The sequence below is a fragment of the Centruroides vittatus genome, unplaced genomic scaffold (assembly GCF_030686945.1).
Source record: "Centruroides vittatus isolate TY-2023 unplaced genomic scaffold, ASM3068694v2 contig_364, whole genome shotgun sequence".
NCBI classification, from domain to species: domain Eukaryota; kingdom Metazoa; phylum Arthropoda; class Arachnida; order Scorpiones; family Buthidae; genus Centruroides; species Centruroides vittatus.
In genome coordinates, this window is record NW_027122188.1 from 2,241,010 (window position 1) to 2,265,794 (window position 24,785).

The 24,785-nt window shown below is 28.6% G+C and overlaps 1 protein-coding gene across 1 annotated transcript in view; it reads right to left on the reverse strand.

The window, feature by feature from the left end:
- The window catches only part of LOC136975108 (transcriptional regulator ATRX homolog), a 162,927-nt gene that overhangs the window by 42,070 nt on the left and 96,072 nt on the right, over window positions 1-24,785 (reverse strand). Inside the window, exons 11-17 of the mRNA XM_067270115.1 lie at window positions 23,621-23,877; window positions 13,606-13,786; window positions 6,833-6,970; window positions 5,266-5,441; window positions 3,599-3,838; window positions 2,842-2,981; window positions 1,022-1,095 (exon numbers count right to left, since the gene is read on the reverse strand). Of these exons, the coding sequence (XP_067126216.1) occupies window positions 1,022-1,095; window positions 2,842-2,981; window positions 3,599-3,838; window positions 5,266-5,441; window positions 6,833-6,970; window positions 13,606-13,786; window positions 23,621-23,877 (1,206 nt within the window). The remainder of the gene's footprint in view (window positions 1-1,021; window positions 1,096-2,841; window positions 2,982-3,598; window positions 3,839-5,265; window positions 5,442-6,832; window positions 6,971-13,605; window positions 13,787-23,620; window positions 23,878-24,785) is intronic.

Here is a 24,785-nt window from a genome sequence, read left to right on the forward strand (position 1 = left end):
AAAAAGCAATCTCCCATCACTTCAATTTTAAAATATTCATAAACTATCTTACATTTATTCTAAGTTAATAAGTTCTAATGTTTTCAAATTATCATTTAAAACGACTTGTAAAATTATAATGTTACTCATAGGTTTTCCCAATTGTTAAAAAAATTTCATGATGATTCATGGATTTCCTGTATTACCATTTCTATATTTCTATTTTTTTCTTTTGTGATGGAAAAATATGTCATGGTAAACTACATATTTTATGTATAAAAAAAAAATATAATTCAAATTTATAAAGCTTATTCTTATTTTGTCGTCCAGTGTATATAAATAAACAATCTATTCTATTGTAAAGTTCTTATCATTTTGTAAAATAATTGATTCATAAATATTCAATGGATTTTTAAAATAAATTTAAATTTCTCATTCAATAGAATAAAATTCATATAAGTAAGAGAATTCAAGACTATGTCTAAGTCATTCACACACTACAGTCTTTTTCATTTGGGCTTTTCTAGTGTGCCCAATCATGATATCAGGAAAGTATATGTCATTTTTCAATGTAAAGTCACTTTTTGACAGGTTTTAGCATAACTGTGCAACTTTGGTCATGCACAGAAACCATTTTGAGACAGACCCTTAGCTGCTTGCAATTAGAAGCACTCACTGTCTGTAGTCTGTACATTCCATGTTATTGGTATGAATTGTTTAGTTTGAGATTCAGCACACTAGCAATTCTCAATAGACAAAGCACTAGCTAGCACCTATATGTGTTGTTGCATTAGCATACTTATTTGAGTGTATAAAAGATTGCTCCATGATGTTTAGAGAGTTATCTGTAAGTCTGTAATTTCCACACGAATTTCCTAGAAACTATAGAAAATTTATAATAGTTGGCATCTCTGCATACATATACTAAGAATACATAAACATAAAACAGTAATTTTAAGTGCAATTCCTTGACTGTAATCTGACATAGTACTTGGCATTACATTTACACCACAGAATAGTAATAATAGTAATAAAAATCAACCTCTACTTTTAGGTTTTGATGATTTTTCATTATCTTCATTTCCTGAATTATCTTCACTTGAATTACCAGATTTCCTAAAAAATAAAATCATATATTATAATTTCATAAATTACAATAATAATTTATTTCACTTTTCTTACATATGTACAAACAAAATTTATGTATAAACAATATTCATAGATAATTTAATAAAATGTTTTTGTCTACATTTAAAATTATTATATCATACAAAAGTTTTCTAAAGATATTCATCATCTAAGTATGACAGATATAGAAACATAATATCAACTTTAAGCCAAATATATCTAAAAATTATCCATAACATAGATCAACTATGCTACCAAGTATTTTAAGACTACAAGAAAAGTCTATTTTCCTTAAAAGGTTATCAGAAATCTTTGAAATGCATTAAATAGAACATTTCAAAAATCTAATTTTTTATCATACAATTTTAAATTTGCAAAAATTAATTTGCTGCACACATTGTTTTCGATTAAAGTAAGACATATGAAATGCAGAATGTATTGAGAGGGATACTAAACAAGATGTTACTTTTAGCTATAGAATTTTCAACTTTCCAATTTTTCTCTCTTAGTCGAATATCATATTTGGAATAAACAATACAGAAGCATGTTTCTAAATTTAAGTTTTGAATTTTGACAAATTAATTTGCTAGTATACAAAATTTCTTTCTCGTTAAATTAGGAACTATTCATAATTTAATTTTTGTCATTAATATAAAGTTAAGAATCTAATACATTTAGATTGCAACCCTGAGATAATGTTCAGAATGCCAATCTTGAAATCCAGGAATTACCATTTTAACTTAAAATAATGGAATAAAAGACAGCATTCCTGATCAAGGAATTCAGATAGCCATTCAAGGCTCATGTTTAATTAATCTGCGCTTAATTTTGTGTAAATGAAGAATTTGTAAAGACACTGTGATGACTGTCACTCATCCCTCTACTGGATGCAATGAGCAAGTTATCATGTTGTAATATCAAGATTAAAAATTTTCAGTTTTGAGAATTAATAAAACAATAATTAGTAGGCCAAAATTGTAAAACATCTTCTTATCTCAAAAATATATAATTTTATTAAACTGTTAACCTACAATTATATGCACTTTCTATAGGATAGCATGCATAAAACAGCAATTTTCTGCTGTTTTTTTCATGTATAGTTACACTGCATATAATTGCCATTCTTGAAATTTGACAATTCCAAAAAATGCAATGTGTCTTCGCCGCAGGTGCCAAATTTCAGCATTATAAGTTTAAACAACTTGTGATGTTGAGCTTATGAGATATTGATTAATTTTCAGAACAATGTCCTTGACTGGAAAGTTTGAAGGGCTCCCTATGAAAATTCTTCAAACTTTTCAATAACACAGACTAATGTGAAACAAGTTCAGCTGGAAAGAAATGACAAGCAGGCAGAGGTGTTTCTCAGAAAAACTAGAAAATAATATTTTGGGGATGAAATAAACCTTAAGTTGATGAAGGTCATAGCACCCCAAGCTATCTTATGGAGACAAGTGTTCAAGGTTGTAGTGACTTGCAGACAATGTGTATCTTTCTTACACCTTTCACAAAATGTAGATATTGGTTGATCATTGGCTAAATCTTAATTATTGGTATTAGTCAATAATGTAAAATTACTGACTAATAGTGATAAAACAAGCAAATAAAACATATTTTTAACATATATTACCATAAAAGATAAAGTTTTTATTTTCTCATATATATTAAATGTATCTGATGCATTAAAAAGTTTCATAAAAGGTCTTGAAAATCAGTTTGATAATTAATACTCACTCTTGTTTTTTGCTAGTACTGAGTTTAGGATCATCTAAACAAACAACTTTATCAGCTTCAGCTTCACCTTCAGCTTCAATTTCAGATAAAGAATGATCATCTATAAATGAAGCACCTGACTCAGAGTCACTTGACTCTACCTAATAGAGTAATTATTATAAATGAATAAAACATATTTTAAGTTATAAGCTAGAGCAAATTAAAATCTAAAAATATTTATAATAAATACTTTTCAACAAATCAGTGAAAGAAAACAATTAGTGGTAAATAAAAAACACTTTTTATTTTAACTGTAATCCATTATTTATAACAGTGCTTGTTAGATGAAATGGTTAATATTTCATTATGTTATCTTGTTATATTACATTAATGAGCATAATTAGCCTGTATATTGTATTAATAATAAGCTCTTAAGTAGATCTGTTTGAAAACTGTGCAAAGTAAAACAAATTTCTTTTTTCTAAACATTGATACTTTCATCTTTACTACAAGATTTCTTTCAACCAAGCATTCTAAAAACAAGTACAAAAACAGGAAAAAAAAAAATTCAACATATATCTAGGGAAATTTACATAATTTTATTTTATTTATCTATAACAAATTAGAGCCTATCTTGATAATATGAAACTCCTAGTTTTGATAGACTAAAATAAATTCCATCTTAAATGTTTGGTTTTTTTGTTTTTAACTTTGTCTATCCATCTGATGGATAAAAGTTAAAGAAAACTATATTAAATTAAAAATTATTTGAACTTACCAAATAGCTCCTGTTTGATTTTCTTATACAATCTATATGTAAAGTATAAGGATGTGTACAGATGAGTTGAAGAATACAACAATCTCGAAACAATTGAGTTCTTGATGTATTACTTCTATCTCTTGCCAAATTCTCTAAAAAATGTTTATAAAGCTTCACTTGAACATCAGATAATTTTAACGAAATGACATATTCATGACGAGAAGGTAATACACTAGTAAGTGGATTATAATCACATCTCTGTAAAACAAAACATAATTCAGAATATAACAGATAATTTTTTTCACATACACAGTATTTCTGAAAACATTTAAGACAGTACTACACTTTAAATATATGTTATCTATAAATCTATGAAAGTACTAACATATATTTAATGGAAATTTTAAAAATGACTGAATTCAAGGGTTGGATTTCACATGGATCTTTGGATAAGCAAGAGAAGAGAGAGTTATCATACAGGTGTTAAATTATGATATTAGTGATATAAATAGTGATATTTATACATAGTTTAACACCTGTATGATAATTTTCTCTTCTATTGCTTATTTTAAAAATCACTAATAAAAGATTTTACAGGTACTGTATAACTTCTAAATGGTTTGCTCAAGTACAGATCTGATTGTGCTGTTAGACTCAGCATTAAAAATCCTTTAATATGCTAAATATGACTTACCATGTGAAATTTTAATGTTTTAACCATCTTGCCTTTTAAAGTTTAAAGGTTGAATTATCAAAATAGTTCAAGAGAATGGCAATTTTAGATTTATTGATATACCAAAGCTTTCAAATTTCTATATCTTCTAAAATACAGCCTTTCTGGGACACAGTGTATAATATATTATTTGATAAATTATTAGGTTAACATGAAAGTTTACAAAACTTTGTATTATAACAACAAAACAAATAAATACACTGCTAAAGTTGAAGATATCAAAAACATTTACTTAGTAATATTTTTGGCAATCATTTCAGTCATCATCAGCTAAAAGAACAATACAATAAATGGAATAGAATTAACACAGCAACCACTGTTGTAAAACCACTGTTATTTCATTGCATTGGGTTAGTAGTGTTGTTTATTTGGAATAGAATTCTATTCTATGTTCTATTCTGTGGTTTTTTTTTAGCTGATATTTTTTGGTATCCTCAACTTTAATCATATATTTGTGTTAGTTATTGTACATTCATATCTGGCAACACTTTTTGTTGTGATCTATGCTTTTTGTTGTTGTTCTGATTCCAGTTGTTTGGTGGAACAGAAAATTGTAAATGCATTTTGCTTGATATTAAAGACAAGAAATAACATAAAATAATAAAGGTAATGTTTTCATTCATTATTTTAACAATTTGTTTCATCATTATTAGATTAACTTTAAAGCAACTAAAAAATTTTCCAGATTTTTATGAGAAAGTTTTACATTATTAATTGAAGTATAAAAAAAATTTTATCTAAAGATCAGTAGTGAGGTTGTCATCTTTAAAAATGTTAATAATTATAATTTATTGTTTTGATGTTTCTACATATTTTACATTTATATCTTACATCTCAAAATACTTGTAAAAGTAAAACAGTATATAAATAATAATACATTAATTAACTTACCAATATTATTTATTGATTTTTTCCAATTATTTTTTTATAACAACATTTAAAAAAGTATTACCTGTACACAACCGTCTAGTAACTTATGAAGAATATGTACTCTCTTCTTCATTAATTTCACATCATGAGGTGTTGAATCAGCACATTGACCATTACTAATAGGATTTACGAATCTATTCAAAAATTCTTTTCTCGTGCCAAGTAAATGTGGCTTCACAAACTGTACCATGCAATGATCTGAAAAAAATATAAATTGTAACATTGTAAGAAATGAACAATTAATATCTGCTGGAAATAACCAAAATATCAAAAAGCCAATTTTCATTACAGGACAGTAATTTTATGAATGTAAATAGTAATGTATGATTAACTTCTTTGGCATATACAAAGTAATTTTCAGAAAAATATAATATTGTTTATGAATTAATTAGCCAGTGATCTTAATGTAAGAAAAGAAAATGATTTAATGAAGTTTTCTAACATTTAAAATTTATTTCCTGCCAATCACTGACAGGAAATAAATTTTAAACGTTAGAAAACTTCATTAAATCATTTTCTTTTCTTACATTAAGATCACTGGCTAATTGGAAAATACATTAAACTTGCAGTTCTTATAAAATAGATGATAGCGTAATGACAGAAAACAGATTTTGAGACACAATGATAATAAAAAATGTCATTTCCAACATTTTTGAACTTATTAGAATAACAATATCTTTAGCAATGATATCAAAAATAACAGGATGATGACAATATGTAATAAACTTAACCTTAATAAACTGGGTTATTTTTGGATTATAATAAAAATGATTAATCAAAATAATCTAATTTAGTCTTAATTAAAGTTAATGTTTGCATATACTTATATTATTATATAAAAGACATCTAATCATAAAGACTCAGTATAAACTTTCTTGAAGTACCGATAAAATACAATAGGCATATTTGACAGGTATCAGTAACTAACAGGTCACTTAATTCACCTCATATTGTGTTACTGTACTCCATATTTTCCCGTCATTATTATTTCATAAAAATAAAGCTAAGATCTCAATACAATATTTCATTAAAACATTTGTCTTTTATTCTCATTCAATATAATGCATTATTTTCCTTACAAAATATATAGATACTTTGGAAGATAAATAATAATCTATAGTTTTTAGTACAGAAATCACCTCATTGTAATAAAATGAACATTTTCTACATTTTTAAAATTTTACTCTTTAATTTTCAAATTGTATTGTATCTTCTGTTTTGCCTTCTGTTCTAGTTAAACCTGATGATGACATTTTAAAAACATTGAAAACATTCATTTTATTGCAGTAAAGTAAATTTTGTTAAATTTTAATAGTTTCTGTGTTGTTATTTTGTGTTATATCCAGTTCTAAGTTAATTACGTAACTAACTTTGAGTGCTATAATTTGCAGAGCTATAGGATATGAAAACAACCTAGAGATTTGAATGTACACTTTTCAAAAATCATGTAAGTACATTGCTAGTTTTGCCATCCTTACTCTGAAATTATAATTCCCAAACATCAATAATTTAGTTACATTTTCAATATCTATATTTGTTACATTCTCTAACTTTATTTATTTATTATTTAATAATAATGAGAAACTTACATTCAGACAAGTTATTTTGAAGAGGTGTCCCTGTTAAGACAACTCTTCTTCTTGTTTTTATTCTGTCTGTTGCTTTAGAAACAGCACTGGATTCATTTTTCAAAATATGTCCCTCATCACAAATAACCAGATCTGGACCTATAAAAAAATTAAATTTAAACATATAAAAGAAATGAATTATTTACTTTTTATATTGGTATTTATACATTAAATAAATTTTAAAATAATAACTTACTAATAATTTGAGTTTTTACATTTTATTTAATATATAACATTATATACTTATTAATCAAATTTTTCCTATCTCTTTAAATTAATTCTACAGATATTAAAAATTTTATATCTATTTATATGTGAAATTCATATTGATAACACATTTCCAATAGTTGATTAAAGTCTTTAATCATGTTAACAAAATTTAATTTCCTCCACATGTAAACAGATGGTAAGGTAATTGATTTACCAAAAGAATTAAAATTTCTATCATATTTCTAATAATGAGAGGCAGAAAAAAAATATATTCTAAGTCAGATTATAGCTATCTGAACTACAATTAACATATTAAAAAAATATTATCTATTGGCAATATAATGGTATAAAATTCAGTTTACTGACATTTATAACAAAAATTTTTTCAAAAATTAATACTTTATATTATGTTTTAAAACTCAAATTTTTATGAAATTTAATTAGTTAAATCTTGGTGAAGGAAAGTTAAAATGGCCAAAGAAATGCATAAAAAAATGATAATTTATATATCAAATGTGAGTAAGCACAAACATATACAGTATAAATGTGGAAAAATTTTATATTGTACCAAAATCAGATATTACTCAAAAACATGTGTGATCAATAGTAAATTATTTAAAAGGTATAAATATCTACATGTGTTACATATATTTCTTTTCTATGTTAATGGTTTTATTACAACTAACTGAATTTATTATTATTTGAATAAAATAAATTTTTTCTTTCAAATCAGAGAGGAGCAAAATTTAAAATAATTCAATTAATTTATCAAATAACAATCTATTATAACAAAAGTATTCTTTTGATAAAGAATTATTGCACACATATTGTAAACATCTACATTGGTTGTCTACAGCTAAAAATGATTTTTTTATTTAAAAAAATGATTTATACTCAACAATTTTATAAGTATAAAATCTTCTGTTTAAATTAAATGGTAAATTTTTGGGCAAAAATTAATTTAAACAGATGATTTTATAATTCTATTAAAATTCTTCTATAAAAGTATATTTGACTTTGTTTAATATCAAAGTTAAGTTCCTAAAGAATTCAGCATGTATCAAATTGATATACATAAAAGACAAATTACAATATATTTCAATGGGATTCATATTTCAGGTACAGAAAAATTCAGAATCTCAGAAAATAATATTAAAAATTTATACACACTGTATATATTAAACATAAAAAAACAGATGTTACTGATGGAAAGAACTCTCATTACAGATTGTTGAGGTTAACTGGATCATTTTCTGGTATCTTTGAATCAATTGAAAATTCTTCAGATTTCTCTTTAAAATATGATAGGCAATCATCATCTTTCTTATTTTAAGAAAGAAATCTGAAACATTTCTAAGTGATCCAAAAATGGCAAAGTTCATCTGCTCTGAGCCCACTAGTGGCTGAGTGGATAAAATCATTGAACATTAGTTGTGGCTTGTGCCTCAACAAAATTTGGGGATAATGCAATATAAACGAAAGCAAATTTATAACAGACAAATTTTCTTCAAAAAAATTATCTACGATATGAAATACAATAAAAAAAGCGGTCTTAAAAATTTACATTTTATTTAAATTTATGTACACCTGGCAACTTCCCAAAAGCAAGCACAAGATATTTGATATTAAAAAACAATAAAACGAAGAAACAAAAGCATTTCTAGTAGATGTACAATCCTTGTGGAAACTGTTATAATCTAGCTTTAGCACCTAATATTGATATTCTTACCTACTACTTATAATGCATTATCCCCTAATTCTGTTAAGCAGTTTAGTGTTGCACTACATTCACTTCTCTTCTATTAGAACAATCCTATTCACAGTCAAGATCAATGTCACCTAATCTGTGCTGTCATCTATTAATCTCAGAATTTCTTGCAGATAAGTTTCAATAGATTGTAAAATAAGCTCTTGTACTTTCTGAGTCAATTGCACAGCCAAATATTTCAGTTTTTCATTTGTGAAAAGTTGAGAATAAGTTCTGCAATAATTCAATCACATTATCAGGCATAATTTTTTCAAGTTTCAGCTCCCAAGCAGTTGTGCAATTTCATTTGTACTTCATCAAATTCCCTGTTGAATAAAACACTTGTAGTTGTTACAAGCTTTACAAGTTAATATTACAAGCAAAATACATTGAATAAAAACTTTTGTAATATGTTACAAGTTTTTACAAGCTACTATTTGTAAGCAATTTTGATTGCATAACATTACTCAACAGTTGAAAGTAAAAAATAAGTAGACTGCTGTTCTACTTTACTTGCATGCTAGTTTTGTGGCACAACTGCTTGAGAAAGTACTTGCGAGCCGTTTACACTGTGCAGTAGTTGTGCAATCAAAACGTGTGAGGGTCCAGACTTGATGAAAAATTTGGGAAAAAAATTTTTCTTAAGGTTTGCTAAAAAGGGGTGATGAATTTACAATTTAATAAAACTTTTAGACTGTTTTGCACTTTTTTGCAGAGGCGTAACCTCTAAAGAAAGGTCGTCTCTGCAGTGGAAGATAGTTGTTCCTGGTGATTGGATATGATGAACAAATTAAGACATTTTTAGTCTCTGTTACGTTTTGTTAAATTTTCTTCAGGTTGTTTAAATCCCAGCAAAAACATTTTTAATTTAATGACTGGGTCACTTCCTTTCCCAGGTAACACATCGAATGTGTCACCAGAAACTAACAACAAATATTCACTATTGGTCAAAAAGTGTAACATGGTAAAAAGAGGGCCTCTAAATCAAGGGAAGAACCCTGAAATAAAAGAGTAGAATTGAGGACTAAAGGGGAGTTCACCAATCCATCTCCCTGAGAAAGGATACTTCGGCCATACTTCCTCGTCACCGATCCAGTCCACTGTCACTGTTCCTAGAAACTCTAGCTGTGTATATCTGACATTCCAATATATCAAATTATTCTGCCCAAGACCCAACGAATTTTGATCTTTTCTACCCCGACAGTCCGATGCAAGTCAAGTTCTCAAGGTATTATATTTATCTACGTGCGTAAACATGTAAACTCTCTCTCTCTCTCTCTCTCTCCAGTATGATAGTATTTCTCACCGTATAGAAATCTATTACTTTTATTTTGCTATGTAGAACTTTAGTTCATGCTGTATATATAACCAAATGGAATAAATAAATAGTTATTAATTCAGTAACTGAATTGTAGTGTGCACTTCTTCTGGACGTGTTGTCTCTCAGACATTGTCCCTCCCAAACCCAACCACTCACGAAAAAAAAAAAACAAACAAACAGTAAAACGCTCACATTGAGCAATTACGGTTTCTGTGTCAGTCCAAAAGACACAGTGGTGTCAGTCCTGACATAGGCATCACCGATCTGGTGCCAACCCTTTTGTCACATATGCATACAATAAACATAGCTTTATAATCAGCTACAAGCTACTTGTATTATAAGTCTTTTAGTTTGTAACTAATAGTTGATTACTAGTAAGTTTTACGTAACAGGGCCTTCAATATCATGTATATGTGAGGACCGTATTAAACCGGCCCAACTGATTTTAACATTTTATTGTTCAAATCCCCTTGGGCGATAGCGATCAAAATTGGAGATAGCGATCAAGATTCAAAGGATGTGCAGCCTTCCGCCGTCAAACTCGTTTCCCTCCTCTCCAGATCCGACTTCTGAGTCACGGAGATCGACTCATCACCCTCCGTCGCAATTGGTAATTGCAGCGGACGAGACCTGGAGTATATAAAGGGGGGAGATATCTGAGAACGAGGTCGCTGAAGGTCCACATAAGACGCCCGACCCGTAGGATCAGTCCCGAGAATCGAGGGCCGAACCCCCGAAGCCCGCCGACGACAAGCCGCTCTGACTGATCCTCCTGTTTACCTCCACGACCGGAGAGCCGCGACGATTTTACCTTCGATTCCAACCGAGATATCAGAAGACGAGGTATGATCCCCCCAATATTTGTAAACTCTCTCTCTCCCACGATTAGGGACGGGACGCATTAGATTTCTGTATTTTGTTTGTCCGTCTAAATAAATCGTCATGTGTTTTCATCCAGGGTCCGTTTATTCAAATATCGCCGTAAACTTATCGACGAACCCCCACACTTCCTCCACTCGACCTGACAATTAATTACCCAATCCCGACGAGTCGGGATATCGCGAAAAATTTAGCCATCCTTGACAGTGGGGTGAGTCTTGCCGACCTGTTTGCCAAGAAGAAGGAGGCACGACTCCGTCCTACCTCTCGGCGTTCCCACATATACATTTAGGTCACTTTCTGCCATATTTCATTCATAGACGTTGAGTTGACTTTCCAAAACAACAAGAATGCATGCTTGGAACTTGTATGAATGATGTCCTCGAGATACTATAGAATAACCACTATTCTTTGAAAGGCATGTTACTATTTTGCAGCATCTTGTTAAATTTACTAATGACTAATGATTGAAAAGATAATATTTGGTATCATAAATTGAAATTTTATATCAGATTATCTTTACCTTTCCTAAATCTGGTGGATATCCCAAAGTATTGTTCAACAATAGTAATAAACTCTTTAATAATAATTTACATTACAAAAATGATTTTCTGTTGGATACGAGGGTTGTCCCAAAAGTATTGCACACCGTGCTCTAGCAGGTGTTGTAGGCAATGTAGACAGCTGATCGAAGCGTCAGTGTGTACATTAAAGTCTTAAGAACACGTTGATATCATATGGTAGTGAGACTTGTTTAAAGAGAGAATGCCAAAAATTCGAAAAGACAACGAGAACAGTCTGTCAGGATACCAAACTTCCTGTCAGCCGAACAGAAAGCAACATGTTTGGAAATTGCATGCAAATTGCTTGCACGTTATGAAAATGAAGGTAAAACCTTCCTCAATCACATCATCACAACTGATGAAACCTGGATATGTGACTTTGAGCCCAAAATGAAGTCTCAGAGTGATGTTTGGAAGAGTCCTGGTTTGCCAGGAGCACAAAAAGTTCATCGCCAACAGTCGAAAATGAAAGAAATGATGATCTTTGCCTATGATAAATGGGGCGTAATCGCCACAGATCGAGTTCCAACGGGCACTAGTGTCACTAGAGCTTACTTCAAAAACTTTCTTCAGAATGTCTTGCACCCAAAAATTTGTAAACTGTGTCCAGGAATGTTGCAAAGTGGTGTGTTGATTTTGCACAATAATGCATGCCCGCACATCAGTTCACCGATCATCAAACTTCTGAAAAAATATGGCTGGGAACAGCTCCACCACCTGGCTTATAGTGCTGATCTGAGCCCACCTGACTCCGATTTCTTCTCCAAGCTGAAGGAACCCCTTCAGAGGTGTGTTTTCCAATGCAGGAAGAGCTCCGAAGAGATGTGACCCGACAGACTCAGATGCTCAATAAGAAGGGAACTCTAAACGGAATCCAAGCACTTCTGTGCCACTGGTAAGAGTGCATTGATAAGGAAGAGGATTATTTTGAAGGCCTGTAATCACTTGTATCTTCTTCAATGAATATTTTCGAGTTAGAGCCATTCAAAAATATTTTTGAGTTTAGTTTTAACCATTGCTTTACTTTCAATATTTCTGGATGATGGATGAACAATGATTTTAGTTTTAAAGTTTTGAAGTATTTTTACCAAAAAACGAAGTAAAACTGTCCTTAGCAAGTTTAAATCCAAGACTACGTTTAACTTAATAAATAATAAAATTTCTTCAAAGCATCTTTCAATAAATAGGATTATGATTTAAGAATTTTGAAAAAATAACAAAAAAATGAGCAATTATTTAATGTGACATTGTCGCAATGATGGGATTCAATTTTTAATCTATTTAATTTAAAATATATGTTCTCCACCTTCAAATCAGCAGTGTCTTGCTCCTGTACATCACACTTTTGCATTAGCAATAGAGTCATGACAGTCTTACTCCTTTCAGGAAAAAATTTTTGAATTGAAGTAACATCACTTCCAGTTTGCAATGGAAGTTCATATATAATTAATTGGGACCTTCTGCCTCTAATCTTTCTGTAACTAGTTATGGCTTTCATCTATCTGACTCTGTTCTTGATATTAAAGAAAGTGAATGACAGTGGAACTTTATAGGTCTACAATTTTTTCAAAACGCAGCCCAATTACTAAAAAATTTTCAAACTGGTAAATTCATAATATTGCAAACCAAAAGGCACTGTATTATTAAAAACTAAATTATAAAAAATTAAATCTAATAAATGTATTTTCATTAAAAAATTTCCTAATGATAACATTTCTTGAAAATTTAAAAAATCAAACATGCTATATTTCCTCTATTTAAAAACTTTGAAATTTGATTACATGAATACAGACAGAGAAAAAATTTTGTCTTTTGCAACTCTCAGAAAATCATTCTTATATATTTTTTTATAATAAACTTTGTATTTTTCATGTAGCAATTATTTCATTTTTAGGAGTAAAAAAAATAATCAATTACAACATTTCAGTTTAAAGTGTTTTAAATATTTTCTTTGAATATCTTTCATTCAATAAACTTGAGAAATAAACAACAGAAAAAATAAACTATTACTAACCAGGATCTAAAAGTGTGGATGTAAATATAGTTTTTAACTGTTTAGGTATTGTTTTGGTATTTTCTTGAACAAGACGACGAAACATATCATAACTCATTATCATGATGCCTCCTTTTTCTTTCCATTCTTCCAAACAACTAGCTCTGCGATAATTGTCTTTAACACTTGCTAATTCAAAAACCTATAAAAATTAGAAAATATATAATACTTATCATTTCATTTTATCTAATATTAACACATTCACTGCTGCACAATATGCCAAGTATATCATAAATTATCTTCCTAATACATATTTCATATAAAATATTTGAATGTTAAACTCCTATTTTTGACATAATTCTTTTTTCCAGAGAATATTTTCAACATTTTATTATACAAGTGATTTTCATTATTTTTAATTTCTTACTTCTGGTATTTTTAGATAATTTATAATTTTCTTATAAACATGATATCAGAATTATAGACTAAATTAAAGTTGCATTTTCATCCAATATGTTAATAATTTAGTTCAATTTTATTCAACTTAACTAATAATTTACTGTTTAAAACCTCTCACTATATGTACCCTTTAATTAATGAATGAATTAGAATTCTTTACAACTGAAAATACCTGTTTTCAATTATTATCTATATGTAATATTTTTATATCTGGATGATTTGATATCACTACTAGGTGCTTATATAGACACTTGGCAATTCTATCATAACTTTTATTTGGGAATTTTTTATTTGCTGAGATGCATTTCGGGCGTAAGCCCCTCATCTGTCGGCTACATAATAAAAACATACCATTACTTCCCAGGATATCTTGTAATATGATAATTTAAAATACATCATATTTTAATTCACTGTTAAATACATTCCGTTATTAAAATCTTTACGGTTAAAAATGTCTTAAAAATTTTTAAAGTTATAATTGCGCTTACATTTAAACTTTTTGTAAATAAGGGCTATTTTTCATTCGCTGAACATCTCAAAGGTACAACTTATTTCAAATTACCTATTCTCTATTAAATATACAGGTAACCCCATATAACACAGCACTTCTATAGCACGGATTCACTCTAATATGGTTCGAGAATTGGGAACATCCCCGTATAACAGGGTGTGACACGGTTCGAGAATTGGGTTAAACCCTCGTACAACCTGAAATGTAATAAAAACTATTAAAAGCAAACTTTATCTAATTTGAAAATAGGGAAATCCCCGTACAAGAGTTCAATAAACGTGATAAAACTCTTAAGTGCGAAAGATACCTCATTTGACATTTTTCATTGGAGCGTGTACGGACTATCAGATTTTAATGCATAATTTTCAAGAACTATTAGTACTTAAGTACAGTATGTAAATTTTCTTTTCCCGCCTTCTGTCGATACACGTGGTCTTTCTTGAAACTTGTTGCCAGATCTCAACACTTCTGCTTTTGATGTTGCCAGACGTTTTTCCCTTATTCCATGCTTGCTTTATTCAGTCACCGGTTTTTAGGCATTGAACCACGCCTCCGACCGTTGGGACAATCCAAACCTTTACAAGTATAGTTTAAGACTTTAATTGTGTCTCATTTTTGGCTACATAGATAAAAAATTTTCAGTTAACAGTGCTTAGTGAAGACAAAGAAAACATTGTTTAATTTATATTAATATGTATCACTTAAGAAAATTTTAATAAAGATATTTATCTTATTTATGAAAATATAGTAGCATGTTTTTTAATTTTTGGAACCTAACCCCCCTTTTCGTACTAGTTCTTTGTTTTGTATAACACGGATTTGCATAACATGGCAACTTTTTGAAACATAACTCCCGTGTTATACGGGGGTGACCTGTATTTCATTATTAGAACACTTTAAGGTTTAGAGTACGTTTATAATCAAGATTATTCTTACGTGTTTTTATTATGTAGCCAACAGATGAGGGGCATAGGCCCGAAACACATCTCGACAAATAAAAATTTCCCAAATAAAAGTTGATGATAGAATTGCCAAGTGTCTGTTTAAGCACCTAGTAGTGATAACAAATCATCCAAAGAAATGAGGACACAGTTTCAGAATATACAATTTTTATATCTGTTATCTCCCAGCTGTTTTTAAAAGTGAGTTTAAATGATATAATGTTGAAGAAAGAATCTTAAAGAATGAATCTGGTAGTAGGAATGAGTAGTAATTTTATTTTTTGAGAATATAACTAGAAAATTGATTTATTTTAATTTTATAGAAAAGCACATTCTGAAAAAAATGAAATAAATCTTATATAAATATATAGAATTAAAAGAAATCAGTGTAGATATTTTATCATACAAAATAATTATAAATAATCTTTTAGAATTAAAACTAAAAATAAAAAATCAAACTATCCAAAGACACCATAATAAATCTGGCAATAATGTGCCCTTGATCTTTGATATATTAGAACAGTTATAATCAAGAAGTAAGAAATTACATGTAATGAAAATCAAAAAAATTTTGCTCAAATGTCATCAGCATATCATTAAACAAACACATTGGATAAATAAAATGTATTGATGTATTATAAAAAGCATTTTCTGTTTAAATACTTATTGCTCTGGCAATATTTTTATAAAATTAGTGTATTATATTAAAAAATATTTGACACACACTGATTCTTTTCCTGTTATGATGCAGTAAACATGTTAATAAAAATAAAAAATTCAAAAAATATCCAGAAGAGTTAACAACTTTATTTTTCAATCGACATATTTTAAAATGTATTAGAAAATCAATATATTTTTAAGATCATTAATAATTTTAAAATTTCCATTATTTTTATTATAATTATTCTAAAAAAAGGCACAGAATACTGAATTAACTTTCTTCTTTACCTCATGGAGAATTGGTTTAACCCATTAGATCCCCACTTCATTAAAGGACAGAGCACTAATGGTATAAACAGGCTTTTCTTTCAATTGTTTTCTACCTCTTAGAGTGATACATATTGTTTCAGTTTTAAATAGTATGTTTCAACATGAGTCAAACTCTGAAATTTTGAGTGATCAGTATATTTTAAACTTTGCTGGTAAGAATTTTATCCTTTAAGATTTATTTATTTTTTATTTAGAAATATCCTTTTTTCTTGTCATAATATGAATATAGAATTGATAGTTTCTCCATTTCAAATTTCATTCAATTTGAACCGTTCTCAAACAAGAACAGTTCAAATTGCATTAATCTATAATTCCTTCAGAATGAAGTGACTAGGGTTTAAAACAATGGAGAAAGTCCAGAAATGTCTTTTTTCTAATGATATTGAATCAGATATTATTGCTCTTCCACCTGATTTGGATGATATGATTGATGATGATGATGATGATTTGAATGATAAATTGATTATATTGAACCAATGACATTTGTAAAAAGGCAGAGTTTGGTAAAAGAAAATACATTTATGTTCCACAAAAAAAAGGTGTTTGCAGATTATAACAATTACATGAGTGATGTAGATCAGCATGATTGTCTTACAGAGAAATATCAATAGCTATCTGTGGAGAAAAATGATATATTGTCACAAGAGATGTAGACAGGGTGTAGTAAATACTTATGTCCTACATAAAACAGTGAAACTATATCCAATGTCTATCACAGACGTCAGAAGAGATAGAGCTAGAAGCTATTTGAAGCCTGGTGCAGATGAAAGACCAACAAGAGGATTTCCATTAAAAAAAACAGCCATTAAAATCACTTGTGCTGAGTATTTGATACACTGGGATGAAGTATTTTCTGATAAAGCAACACAAACAAAGATAATGTCAAAATGAGAGATGTAGAAGAAAACCCCAAACCCTCTACAGAAAATACAATGTCACCTTTTATGTTCAATGTTTCAAAGTGTATTTTTTGAGGTTAAAGATTTTCTCAAGAGATAAAATCTGCAATGTTTAAATTTCTCTCTACACATATAAGAATATATCAGAAATCCTCGTTAATTGGATAGTTCAAAATCCCATTAGTTCATAACTGTACTTTTGTCCCAGCTGGGGATATAGAGATTTACATGTTAAGGAATTTGGTTAGTTAAAAATATGGCTACTTCAAAATTCAAAGTGAAAATTCTGTCCAAACTATAAATATGCATATGTTAACTCACTCATTTAGAAAAAAGTGCCTCCATGCTAGAAGAGAACAATAGACCAAGAGCAACCCTCATCTGGTCAATATAACTCTGCTTTTACAGTAACAAATTTTCAAGTGTCACCTTAATTGTGGACTACCTTTTTTTTTCTCTTATTTCGTTAAATACAGCTGGTTTTTTAGATTGCAAGATTGGGCTATGATGAAACTTGATGTCAGAACCACTAACACACACTTCTCAAGTTAACAAAAACTTTTATTTAAACAAAAAAGGAACACTACAACTTCACACAGTTCGTCTACGTCTGAAGAAAAAGGCGGTAAGAATAGAACAAAAAAGGTAGGGTGAGCTTACAGCAAAAACATTTAGTGTTGCCACCAATCAACAGATCATGAAAATGTTAATATTTTCCTTATTTTTGAACACTTCCCCTCATTGAATGATCTGTTGGATACCCATGTCCTTTCAAAGTGATTAAAGTCTTAGTTTGTGTAGTGGTTTTGTCATTATGTCAGCTACTTAGAATTCTGTGACCACTCTCTTCACCACAATGGTTCCATCAGTAACTAGCTCATGAACAAAGAAATGTCTCGTTTTAATATGTTTAGTACAGCGATAGAACCATTGTGGCAAAGAGAGTGGCCACAGAATTCCAGACAGCTGACATAATGACAAAACCACTACACAAACCAAGACTTGAATCACTTTGCAAGAACATGGATATCCAACAGATCATTCAATGAGGGAAAGTGTTCAAAAATAAAGAAAATATTAACATTTTCATCTGTTGATTCGTGGCAACACTAAATGTTTTTGTTGTGAGCTCCCCCTACCTTTTTGTTTAGTTTTACTGTCTGCTTTCCTTTTAAAACAATACTTCATTTCATGACCAGATCTGTGACAATAGTGACAAACTAGATCCGAACTAGATTTTCCCACTGGTTTAGATTTGAACAGCTTCTTAGTAACTAAGACCTCCTGATTTTCGTTTTCATTATACAAACTAAAGCTCTTTCATACAAGCACAATTGAACAGTTAAATTATTTATGGTACAAACTGGTTTTTTAAAATAAGAAGCCAGCTTGATTTAAATGAAAAATAGTTGTCAGGTGAAGTATCTAAGACTTTACAAATTAACAATAAATCTGGCAACTTTTCCATTCCTTCATCCTTTGTCAATTCTACATTCAAATCATTCCAAATGTTTTTTAGTTTTGATAAATGGCTGGCCATATCATCTCCAACTTGACATTTATAACCAAAAAATCTCATACAAAGATTGTAAGCCTTGTCCTCACAGACACCTTTGAATAATCTATGTAATTCTAACCAAACATCTGGTGCTATTGTAAAATGCATGACTTTCTTTAAAATTTCTTCAGACAAATTGCAAGTTAAAACCAATAAGGGACTACTATCGTAATTAGTAAAATTTAATAATTCTTTTTCATACCTTGTTCTTTATTCGTTTGAAGTATCAGAATCAAATTCTTCCGGTTTCGAAATTTTTCCTTCACAATATCCAATGCACCAGGAATACTCCTTAACATGATTTAAATTTTATATTTCCAAGTCGACCAGTTATACTTGCCTTCTAAATATCCAATGTGAAGTCTAGAAAGTTCCATCGTGCAGTTAAAGTGATCTGGGTGAAGTTGTAGTGTTCCTTTCTGTTTAAATAAAAGTTTTTGTTAACTAGAGAAGTGCGTGTTAGAGATTCTGACATCAAGTTTTCACAGTCTACGAATAGCAAATGTTCAAATTAGGGTTTCTCAAACGTGATTCCAGGATCCCAGCTGTTTTTTTAACCCGGGAAATTCATCTTATCCCGGGAAATCCTGCAAATTTCTTAAAAATTCACTGTTTTCTTATTTTACGTTAAGGTTGAGGAAATTTTGCATATAGAAAGTATAATTAACTCATAAACTCTCAGAATACATTTGTATTTATTAATTTTAAACCTACTTATTAGTTTTTTTTTAAATTTTTGCTCATTATGGCACATCACAAATGGTCAATAATCAATATGTAGCTTATTTGTGGCAGGACTCTCAAAATTCTTTACCAGTAATATCTGGAATAATTGTGCTTATGCTGTCTTAATTTTTAACTATGCCCAGTAGCTTCAATGACTGCGTAATGCCAAGTTGTGCAAATTGGGCAAGGATACAAACGAGTACAAAGTCTGCAAGTATGAAGTTTTTCTTCATAACCTGATTATTAAAGACAAATGAACTGCCGAATTATTGGGCTATGATGTTTCTATTAAAGTAGTTGAGGTAGACAAATCAAGAATAATAGGGAACAAAAGAAGTACTACAATCTCAAAAACGTACTAGAAATCTTTCAGGATACAGGTGAAAAACACATAATATTTGTCTTCTCTTAAATGCATTAAACACGATTCCAATCACATCAATTGAATCAGAAAAGGCATTCTTGGTAGCAAGACTTTTCATTACTAAAATAAGAATTAGATTGAGTGATCGGAGTATTGACCACCTTTCCTTTATAAAATCTTATAAAAATTTACAATATTTTGTATTATATTTTATTTAAAAAATCAAAAATTACCTTTTAAGTTAAAAGTTTGATCTAAATTCATTTTTCTTTAAATTTTCAACTCAATTCCAAGTCATTTTTTGTTGTTGTATGCAGTTTCCAGCAAACTTTAATAAATTTTTTCTATTTGTGAAAATTTCTACGTAATTCAAAAGTAATTTTTAATTTATATCTTACACAGCATTATTATTATGATTTTGGATGTTGCAGAACGTATATAATTATTTTTTGTTTTTTAAAGTAATTTAATCATTTGATTTCATGATATTTTGTATATTTTAAAAATAATTAATTTTGTTCTGGGATTTCCCGGGATCTCGGGAAACAGTTCACTTTTATCCTGGAATCCCAGGACAAGCAAAAGACCGGGAAATGAGAAACTCTAGTTCAAATAGCATTGAGATATTTATAGGATTCTAGGTTACTGTATTTGAGTGACTTATTACTTTTTAGTGCCACTTTAAAAATAATTTAGGCTACATTTTGAGGAATTCTACTTTACATTTATAAAACCTATCTGGCAACCTGTGAGGTTCTCACCAGATGTGCTGTTTACTTGCAGTTTATTTATATTATTACTATTATTAATTAATGTATATGTAGCCATATTCCATTTGCTTAATAAATTACATCTGTTACATGGCATTTGGCATAATATATAGATATATGTAAATTTCAGTTAATAAGAAGTCATGATTATTTCAACCCTTAAATATCATATTAATGAGGATTTCCTTTAATTAGAAAGTATAAATGTTACAATTCTTTCTAAAATTTTCATTTCAATAAATAAATTCATAAAGCATGCATCAAAAACAATTTATTGTTATTGACCCTCATCCTGTTCTAATAATGTTTGCCTTTGATTGCTTGTGCTTAGTTGTTCATTTCATTGTTCTCATGTTATAACACAGAAATGAGAATCAAATTACCTTCATGAAAGTAAATTGTGTATTGTGTTGGCTTTCTCTAATAAGCTTGTAAGTTACACAGAATCTTTGTCTGTGATAAAAACAATTCATGCAATTAGCCTAGTCAAATAAGTTAAAATAATTGCATGAATTGTTTTTATCACAAAGATTTTATGTAACTTACTTGTGTAACTAAATTGTATATTAATATTTTGTGGGTAGCCAGTTATCTGATTTTAAAGTAATAAATAGTTTAGTATCCAATATCTAGATATAGAATGAATATTCAACATTTTGCATTAGTTATTGATCATTTACTCTTTGTAAATAATTTATTTTTTTCCTTTTACAAACTGGAAAAATTTTTCTCTCGTAATTATTGATGAAAAAATTTGTGACTTGTTCATAAAATTCGTGACTTTTTTGTGACTTTCATGACCAACAGACACCCTGCAAAGATGATTAAAAATTATTTACTTCCCATTAAACAACTCTGATAAGAAATAGGTTGATTATTTTGTTATATATCTGTCAGTTTTGAGTTATTATGTATGTTACACAAACATTTTATATACATGGAGATTCGTATAACCAAACCCAAATTTTTTATTATAAATCTTAAGTGAATGAATGGAAATCAATTAGATTTTCAGGAAGTATACCACCACTTATGTTGAAGGCATTGAGTGCTAGATATAATAAAAACATTTGGATTCAGGTCTATATAAATCACCCTGTATAAACAGTCTAAAAATGTAAAAGTAAAATTATGAGCAAATTGTAGTTTTCTTTAATTATACTTTTATTTATACAGCTTAACAACAATTATATGCAAATTTTACCAGGAAGTTTTAAACCTTTAAAACAATCTAAGAATCAATTCTAAAACTTATTTCATATTTTCTTTATTAAGAAATCATTATATTCAAGTTTTGGATAATGATCTTTATAGGAATCATTATAGGAAATCATTGATTTCAAGTGTTCCTTCAATATATTTTATTTTGTTAAAAAAACAGCACCTCATAAAGTACAAAATTTAAAAAATAATTTGTATTAAAAAAAAACCATTCTACAGCAAATTTTCAAGAGGAAATAAATAAATAAACTTATATTAAATATCCATAAATAATTTAAATTTATTCTATCTTAATTCCCAAATAACTAGCAATATCAAATTTTGTATTTATATTTTATGAAAAATTTACATAAGAAAATACTTTGTATTAAATTTTTGAAGCTTATTAGAAGCAGTCAATTTTTTTTTTTTAATTTTCTATTTAAACAATTTTATCTAATATTAAAACTTTAAAATCATTTTATCTAAAGTTATTTTAAAAGAAATTAAATTATTTACAGTTTAATATCAAAATTTTTCTGCTATACTATTGTTTTTGTGTTTAAAAATTTTATATTATTATACAGGATGGCCCATGTAAAATCAAATTCACTCCCTGAAAACGATACAAATGAAGTAAAAGGACACTCATTAGAAACTTTATTTTAACATTACTTAAACATACATAAACTTACAGATAATGCTGGTGTCATTGTGTATGGACCTTTGTGTAAGCATAATCATATTCAGACTGACCTTGTGTAAAATACCAATGTTAACAACTTAAAAGCTTCTGTGAATACTTTCCTTCAGTTTGAGTTTAGTTCTGAGTGTGATCTTTCTCTTTTAGATATCCCCTATGAAAGTTACACTATTAATCTTTCATCATCTTAGTCAGATAATTTTATAGGGACACCCTGTATAATAATAGGGAAATAATTTTGTTTTTATTTTGAAACACTTCTATTATTTATATAATATGTAAAATTTAAAACTTTTGATTCCAAAATATTAATCATTTTCACTAAAATTATTCTTATTAAACTTATTTCTCAAACAGCATAACAAGCAACTGGTAAAAACAAAGTACAGTAGAGCGTTGTTTATCCAAATCAATTGGGGACTGGGGTTGTTCGGATAACCGATTTTTTGAATATCCGATTATGTACAAAAAAATATATTAACCTATCTGATGTTGAAATTTGTCTCCATTGCGTGTCACTTCGTGTTGAATTTTCATCAATTTTAAACCTAACAAAAATTTTTATAATAATAATTGAGGCTATTCATATTGTTAAAAATTATTTCTTTATTTTGTACAAACAAAATGAATATATTGAAAAATATAAAAACAAAAAAATTATACTTTAGAAGTTAATCTAGTATCAAAAACGTTCGATTCAGCATGACACAGTCCGACTGGAAAGCTTTCGGTTAACTGACGTTTTGGTTGACCAGCTTTCGGATAAACAACGCTCTACTGTATTTGTATTTTTCAACTCAAGTGACTTAAAGAAAACAATAAACATCAAAAGAATATTTGATAATTCATTAATTAAAGAAGAATAGAGAAGAAAAGAATAGAGATTTTAAAGATATCTATTAATAAAAAACTTACACTTAGTTTGAGTTCATCTTCATCCAACCATGTTTCGTATTCCTGAGCCCAATTTAGTATGGTATTATATGGACATATGACCAAACAAGTTCTTATAACTTTTTTAGTAAATTCATTTGTCAATAATGTATGAGTAAAAACAATAACCTGTAATGTTTTACCCAAACCCATACAATGTGCCAAAATGCATCCGGATCCTGGAGTAGAATTCAATTGTTTTAACGATTCTATTGTGCCCTCCCACATAAATTTGACACCTGTGGATAGAAAAAAAAAATATTTTATTGAATGATGTTCTAATTATATCAGATTGTATAATGATAATGATATTCTACTTATGTTTGCTAATGACTTAAAGAAATTCCAGCAACAACAGGATTTTGGAAATGATTCTCTATTAATTATAACAATTTATTACTTTAGAGAAAACTCTGTTTTCATTCTGAATGCAATTTGATTTCATTATTGCAAATCTTTTTTGACACTATTCTATATTGCATAGTATTTATAATATAATGATTAAACAGTCAGCTAAATTATACATTTTAATATTTAAATAAAAAACATTTTGAATTGAACTGTCATTTCATTTTCAGAAGCATCAACAAAAAAATTTATTTATTTCCAAAATATACAAGAAACACAGAGAACTTGAAGAAATAGTCTCTCTATTTGTAATATACAAATATATAATCAAATGAAGAGCATACAAAAGTAAATACAAAACTTAAAAAACAACAATGTAAGCAAAGGTTTTACACAATTTAGTTTCAACTGTTAAAATCTAAATACAAAAGTTTTTAAGCTTAAAAATAAAATGCATATCTTTTTTAAAAGCTAACACTGTAAAACAATGATATATCATTGAGTCTTTTTAATTCAATCATCTGTAGAAATTCAAGCCAAAATTATTTGTTTTGATATTAAACTAGTTTTAGAAGCATCAATATCACATTTTCTTTTCAATGTCAACTTTTTATGCTAAATATAAACTTGCATAGTTTCAATGCTTAATCACTGTAAATGTATAGATCTGAAAATCATCTAAAACTAAAACCTGACAATTTTGCCTCTACCCAACAGTTTATAGAACATATGAATCTTGTGGATAACTATGTCAGTTGATTTACATGCAACTTTCTTTTTTAAAGTTTTGTTTTTGAAA